At 60.9% G+C, this 7500-nt stretch overlaps 2 protein-coding genes across 2 annotated transcripts in view; both read right to left on the bottom strand.

The window, feature by feature from the left end:
* Window positions 1–1536: 1536 nt before the first annotated feature.
* LMXM_11_0990 (adaptin-related protein-like protein) lies at window positions 1537–4509 on the bottom strand (the record flags this gene model as incomplete). The annotated part of the gene is made up of 1 exon (XM_003873021.1): window positions 1537–4509. The coding sequence occupies one exon, from the start codon at window positions 4507–4509 to the stop codon at window positions 1537–1539; it is 2973 nt and encodes a 990-aa protein (XP_003873070.1).
* A 1803-nt stretch (window positions 4510–6312) lies between these two features.
* LMXM_11_0980 (conserved hypothetical protein) overlaps window positions 6313–7500 on the bottom strand; it is a gene marked incomplete at both ends in the record, with an annotated part of 1452 nt that continues 264 nt past the window's right edge. Inside the window, one exon of the mRNA XM_003873020.1 lies at window positions 6313–7500. This exon is cut by the window's right edge and continues 264 nt beyond it. Coding sequence (XP_003873069.1) covers window positions 6313–7500 — 1188 coding nt within the window.

Below are 7500 nucleotides of genomic sequence, written 5' to 3'. Positions count from 1 at the left end.
GGAGATGGCGTTTTTTCTGTTTTGTTTTCGGGGGAGGGGAGGGGGATGCGCGAAGAGCGAGAAGCATGAAACTGTGCGAGGGGTGAGGAGGAGTCAAAGGGGTAATACGACGTGAAAGGGGAGGAGGGGGGGAGATGCCAGCAGTACATCGGCCGTGAAACGTGTTGGTGTGTTCGTGAATGAGCAGGGCAAACATGGCAGCAAGACGCAGGAAAAACGGGCGAAGAAAGAGAGGGAAGTGAGCGAGTACAGCTATCATCACAAAAAGCAAAAAGGATAATCACGTAAGACCATCAGTGCAGAAGTGCATCGTCCCTGCCGTCTGCCAAGCAGCAGACCAAGCAGTACGCGGACGGGGAGAGGATAGAGGAGAGGGCGGGGGTGAGGGCAGCAAGAGGCCCTCGTCCTTGGCAGATGCGGCGTCGTCGCCGCCCAAATGCACAATGCCGCACCGTCGACGCTGACCTCCCTCCAGCCATCAAAGACACAGTGAAATGGCGATTACGCCCCCTCCCACCTCCGAAGCTCTACAGGAGGTCACCCCGTGTTGTTGTTCTCTTGGTTTGTCTCCCTCGCACGAGGCAACTTCCACGCCGACCTCGCTCACTGTGGCGCTAGCTCCGCGGCGGATTACCTATTTCCGTAGCGTTTGTTTGCAGGTATATGCGCCCTTCAATCAGCGCTAGCAGTTGCACGGCAGCGAGCACCATCACCGTCGATGGACGCACACATACACGCACAAGGCTGCGAGGAAGGCGGAAGAGAGACACAGAGAGTCGTGTGCATGCGGTAGGGACAGTAATACACACACGGGCGCATGTGAGGGGCGCGCCACCTCTGGTGGCTACCGGTCATTCAGTCATTCCCTTCAACAGGCATCCTCCCGGAAACGACTGGGCGAGAGAGGGGGGAGAAGAGTTGCGAGAGACACAAACACACACATACAGGCACGGCAATACGCGCCAAGTCCAACTGTCGGTGCCCTTCTTTCTTCCAGCGTGTCCATTCTCTGCCATACAGCATGAGGTCAGTGCTCCCCTCGACACCACCACCACCACCGCGGCCCTGCCACACGCCCCCACCACGTCCCGCGAGGCAGCCCTAGACACGCGCGCTACAGCAATGCGGACCCAGTCATCGCAGCACACCCTCTGCCCCCAGACTCTACAAATCCGCCGCCTCGCATGTCGCCTCACAGCCGCTCCCCGGTCAGGCAGTCCCCACGCCACTAGGCAGTGCGAGGGCCGGGGGTGGGATGCGCTCGAGCCACGCCGACACTCCGCCCATCATATCGATCGCAGAAGCGTGTTCGCCTCCGCAGCTCGCTCCCACGCAGCACCGCACAGGACCCCACACCCCGCCACCACGAGAAGCGATGGAGCATTGGCAGGGGATAGGTAGTAGGGGGAGGGGGGGTGCACTGGGCCCTGCGATGCCACGCACTGCGGGGCGTTGGTCCCTCGTCAGTAGAGGAGTGAGGGGGTGAGGGCAAGCGTTATTGACCAAAAAAGAAAAACATCAGCCCATCCACGTACGTCAATCCGTCGATAGCGGACACAAGGCGCGCATAATGAACTCACCTACATAGGCGGCAGCCGGAGTGTCGGCAGAACGCACGCTGAGCGCTACAAGTGCGCTTCCCTTCACGCTGAGCGTCGCCTGAGCCAGCAGACGCTCATGGCCGATCGTTTCACAGTAGAGGAGAAGTACCAAAAGCCCCCTCTCCGGCAGCTCGCGTCGGTGGACCAGATTCAAGCAGTGCACGCGCAGCAAGTTCGTCGTCAACCGCGTCAGGTCGGACTTGAGCTCCTGCAGCTGCGGCGGCATGTTCCACACGGAGTGACCGAGCGCACGCCATTGCTCGGCAAAGAAATGCGGCTCGCACCCGGTCGCAGGGAGCAGAAGGTAGGCCGTCGGGATCGGCGGTGCCAGCACGTAGCGTACTCCGATGCACTCTAGCTCAATGGCCACCTGAAGCTCCGCCGTCGGCGACTTCTTGTTGTTGCACGAGACCAGCACGCTCACCTCTACCGGCTTGTCATCGCACTCAAGCGACGTCGTGGGGAACACCTGCGCCACACCAAGGCCGAACATGTTCCAGTTGATCTGCATCGTGAGCACGCGGGTGTGGTGCATGTAGTCCTCGCCAGCCACGAGGCGCAGACGAGAGCACAACACCAGCTTCGAACCCAACTGCGACCACATCATCTCCACCTGCACACCGTTACCTTGCGCGGGAGTCAGCACCGTCGAGAAGCTCGTGGTGGTCTCGCTCGAGGGCAGCACGGTGGCCGCGGAGCCGTGAGCGGTCAAGGAAGTGTTGGCAGCCGTGGCCAACGGCACCTTTGCCGCAGCAGACCCGTTGCTACTGCCCCCGGTGTACCCGTTGGCTTCATCGTTGTCACCCTCCCCACCGCTATTGGCGTCCTCATCGTCGTTGACGCCAACCAAGCACCTGTTTGAGCTGCCAATCACGTTATCTCCGATGAGCAGGCGGAGCGGCTTGGACACAACAGAGGCGAGCGTACCGAGCTCCTGCAGGCCGCTGCCGGTGCCCGGCTGCTGGGAGGAGTGGTGGCGAAGCTCGTCCCAGGAGTTGATGCCGAGCTTCACCGCCTCCGTAGTCGTGAGCATACGCCTAGCCACATCCGGGTCGAGGGTCATGAGGCGCCAGTAGAAGAAGGCACGATCACGCAGGTCGGGGTACAGCGAGTCCGTGCACTCGCTCAAAGCCTTCTCTAGCATGGCCTGCGCCCCGTTCTTGATGGCGCTGCTGCTGTCCTTGCCCTGCGCATTGCGAGCGCTGAGCAGGTACAGTTTCGCCAGTGCCGTCATGGTGGCGCACTGGACTAGGCGCGGCTGCTCCATGAACTGGTTCACCAGCACCGAAACATACTCGATGACAGACTCGGAGACGCTGTCGGGGTACTCGCCGAGCACCCATGCCACCGCCGCCTTCGCCTCCGTCGCCCCCAGAATCGTCAGTGAGGCGCACAAGGGTGGTATGATGTCGGTGAACTTACCCGGGTAGCAGCGCAGCACCATCTGCACCACGACAGCCGTGTCCTCCACCAAGTGCGGCACACGCGTGGCAATGAGCTGCCCCAATTGGCGCACGCACTCCTCCGACAGCTCCGGAAGCATTGTAGCCAGCACGCCAATGGCGTTGATGGCCGTGCGCACCAGCGCGACGTCGGCCTCGCGGGTGTACACCATGAGCTCATCTAACACGCGCACACCGTTCTCGCGGTTGGCGAAGCGCACCAGGAGGTTCAGCTTCTCCATCTTCACATAGATGGGATCCTCGAACTTGACGAGGAACTTGCTGAGATGTGCAGTCAGGTACGGTGTGAACACAGGCGTCAGGAACTGTGCGATGTTGCGCAGAACGACATACTGCATCTCAAACCGCGGCGCCTCGAGCAGCTCTACCAGCGGCTGAACGAGAGAGGTAGTGTAGCGCTGCAAAAGCCTCGACTGCTCCGCCTCCGGAACGCACAGACGGGATGAGGTGACCGAATGCAAAAAAAGCCCGACAACTCGGATAGCGCTGAGCACAATTATGGGGCTTGCGTACTGCATCAGTGGCAGCACCGCCTCCAGTGTCTCCTCGCCCTCGGCGATGTACTGTCGGCGAAGCGCGTCAAGCTCATCGCCGTCTTCGCCGTGCGCGGCAGGGTCACTGCTACGCCACAGCGCGGTCGAGGTCAGCTCCGCGGTGCTGTGGACGCCAGTGCTCGAGGCTACGGAAGGCTGAAGCCCGCGGCAGCGGTGACGCTCGCGGCCCACCGCCTCGTGGCACTCCCACATCATCGCAATGGCGAGACCCTCAAGCAGGTACACCGTCGTCCACTCGTTGCCATGCATCAGCATCTCGATCAGGTGCGGGCGAGCCTCCAGCAGCGCGTAGATGTACGAGACAGGCGCGTTGCGGTACTGCAGCTCCAGCATTGCCCGCACCGCGGACCCGGCGACTGCGGCGTTCGTGTCCTTAAGCAGCCCCTTCAGCTTGTCGAGCAGGTCCGACGCAGACGACACGTTCGGTGCCTTGGCGTACTGCTTCAACACGCCCATCGCGGCGATGCGTCGCACGTACGCGGAGCTGTCCTCCAGACAGCGGCTGAGCGGGGCTGTGTCGAAGTCGGCCATGACGGACAGTTGAATACTCGTCATGGTACGCAGGCCGGCGCCGCGGACGAGCGGTGAGTCGTGCAGGGTGTCCTTCACGAACGTGCCAGCCTGCAGCACCGTACGCTCCGGCTGCACACGGCTGTTCTCCATCAGGTACAAGTACGCCAGCCGCTTCATGGTGCTGTTTGTGCTGGAGGTGAGCGCGGAGACTTCATTAAAGAGGCTCGACATGTCCTTGCCCATCGCCATGTACGCCACAACCTGGTAGAGGGCGGAGAGCTGGCGTGGTTCGTTCTGGCTCGCCAAGTCCTCCTTCACCATGGCAGCATCGAACCCGCGGCTGAAGTAAGCCGCGCCAGTGACGAACACGGTCGGCATCGCGTCTATCACGTTACTGCCGGAGAAGGAGAGAAGGAAACGGGTGTGCTGCTCCTCCACAGAGAACGCGCGTGCAACAAGCAGCCCGCGCTGCTTACGCGTCAACGGCGAGGAAGAAGAGCGGCCTCAGAAAAAAAAGGGGGCAGAGATAAGAAAAAAGAAAAAATCACAAAGCACACGATACGGGGTCGAGGATAAAGACAGAGGTGCACACACCCACACACACATGTATGTATCTGCTTGCACGTACGTACGCCCGCGTGTGCGTTTGTGTATGTGTGTGTGTGTGTGTGTGTGTGGGCAGGGGCTTCAGCTGACGAAGTTCCAGAGGGAACAGAGGAAAGGAGAAGGCGCAAAGACAGCGCACACGCACACTCAATCCTTAAAAAAAAAGCTGCGTCAACGACACACCGACCGTTGAGACGGCGGTGATGGAAGACCAACGCAACGGGAACAACACCGGTGGAAGGGAGGGGAGGGGAAGGGGGGTCGAGAGAACGTTGCCCGTCGCTATTTCTTCTGCCCTTCAAAGCCGTACAACTTCACAGTTCCCCACGACGACCGCGATGAGCGCGCACACGACTTCGCTACGCGCTGTCAAGACATACACACGAGCCGGCACACGGCAAAGAGGCGTGGCACGACGAAATTATGCGAAACCCACAAATTATAAGGCAGCAACCACAAGAAAACACAGGGAAGCAGGAAACGAGAGCGCGAGAGTACGAGACGAGGGGGGGCAGTACAGGGGGGAGGGGGTGCTGCAAACGTTGTGCCCGTGACGTAATCCGAGGAGGAGAGGACACTTCATGAAGTGGAGAGTGTCGTGTGTGTGTGTGTGTGTGTGTGTCGCAGGGCGGCATTTGTTGTCAGAAACCGGGGGGACGCGCGGCGCGTGCGCGAGTACGGACACCACAGATGGTGGTACATGGATGCGCACGGTAGCCGTTGCGTTGTGGGCAACAGAAACACGAGGAAGGCGGGAGAAGAAGGAGTCTGTCTTGCGTGGGTGTGGGGGAGGAGGAGGGGGAGGGGGGGTGTCTGAGGAAGGAGACCGGCGCGTGTGCAGAGAAGACGAAAGCACTGCTACTCATAACGAGAGCGCGCGTGTGGCGCTTGTAAGAAAGGCAAAACGGCAATAAAGGGAGACGGCGCAACCGTCGATGCAAGTTCCGTCTTCTGCGTTGTTGTTGTTGTTTTTTTGGGGGGTCAACTTTCTTCACTGTTGTTCCACACCAACTGGGCGCGCTTATGTTTCCTTTTCCGCATCGCATGGTACGCGTGGAGCGTGCTCCCGCCCACCCCCTACCGACAGCAACAGCGGAGGGGATGGGAGAGCGAGCGGGTTGGGGCGCTGCGGCACTAGCAACTGGGAAGCTGCCATGTGCGCACATGAATGCCGCACACGCTTACTCACGCAGTGCTCTGATAGAGGCTAGCACACACACACACAGACGCGCGGGTAGATAGGAAGGGGAGGGGGGAAGCGCCAAAAACGCTCAAACAACACAAAAAGAGCAGAGCGGAGCAGACCGTCGGAAGAAGGTCAACAGGGGTACGCCACGACACCGTCACCCACCAGCAGCAGCAACACCTCGTACGAAAGCAGGCAGGGCAACCCGACTCAGAGAGAAAAGCTGCAGCGATGCCACGCCAGGAGTCGGCCCACGGGCTGCGCACGTTGAGCCGTTTCCTTTGCTGCACCCTTCGCACCTTTTTTCTTCGCCCTTGCACCCACCACCACCACCACCACCACTCGCGCGTTCCCTTGAGTAGTGAAACCTGCAGTTGGTTCATCCGTCGCTACACAGTAAACTTCAAGCAGCGCGTCGCATCGTGCAGCACGTGGCAGTCGATCGAGCAGAACAGAGCGGTGCGACAGCGCAAACATCGATATGACGCAGGCAGCATGCATACGGAACAGAGGTGGTGCTCTCGCTCTCCCTGCACGGCGTCCTCGCTCCCTGGGTCGATGAAATCCACCTGCCCGCCGGTCCCCAATCCGCTGGCGTGGCCTGAACCGTTTTCCTTCTGTCGGCCGCGGCGTTTTCGGTTGCCGAGGACTCGCTCAGGTACGGCAAACGCGAAGCCGGCAACGTGCAGGGTCCTTGTGGCTGCCTCTGTTGGCGTGGGAGACGACGCTACCAGACTTTGTCGAGGCTTCTCTTTGTGTCCCCACCCCTCCTCCGTCGTCGCGCACCGCACGACGTCGCGTCTGTGCACTGGACCCGCCGTGAGTGCCTCATAGCTCGGACAGAGGCTGTACACTTGTAATAGAGGGTGCGGCAGCACCTCTGTGTCGTCGTCGCTGTCGACATACTTCGCCTCGCTCGAAAACGTCGCCACGTCTGTCTTGCGTGAAGTTGACGTCGTCTGCGCCCATGGAGCGCGCGACTCGGGAGAGAGAACGCCGTTAATTATTTGTGGGGGGAACTCCAGCACGGTGCGCTCCCACTGCCGAACGAGGCGGAGCTCTGCTTTCAGCTTTGCTACAAGTGAGCTGTACGGATCAGGTCTCGCCAACTGTGCCGCAGGGTTGACCTTCCTCTCCACCTCGGCGTCGGCTGTGTCGCGGCCGGCGCGCTGTGCTCCTCGCGGACGCTTCCTCGCCACCGCCGCGCCATCCGCAGGGCTTCGTCGAACCGACGTCACCGTCACCATCTCAGAAGGGTGCCCTGAAGATGACAGAGATGTTGGCAGCAGCGTCTCTGCTGAGGAAACCTTTGGCTGCGGGCCTCCTCGCCTTGCTTTAGGGCCGAATCCACGCCTCTCGGCCGTCTGCCCGCCTCCGATGCTACTGACGCCTTTGTCATCCTCATCTGCAGAATCTGCGGCGCTACCGTCATCAACGCTGCTGCTGCAGCTTACTTCCTCCCACACCTTCGCCCCTGCGCGCACCGATTCGAGGTAGGCCTTGTGCTGATCCTGCAGGCTCGCGGTGAGCGGGATGCGTGCACCGTTGAGGAGCGCGTCCTCTGACGCTCGCGTGCC

This window comes from Leishmania mexicana, chromosome 11 (genome assembly GCF_000234665.1).
Source record: "Leishmania mexicana MHOM/GT/2001/U1103 complete genome, chromosome 11".
NCBI lineage: Eukaryota > Euglenozoa > Kinetoplastea > Trypanosomatida > Trypanosomatidae > Leishmania > Leishmania mexicana.
The sequence above is the reverse complement of the archived record's forward strand: the minus strand, read 5'-3'. Positions and strand labels throughout refer to the sequence as shown.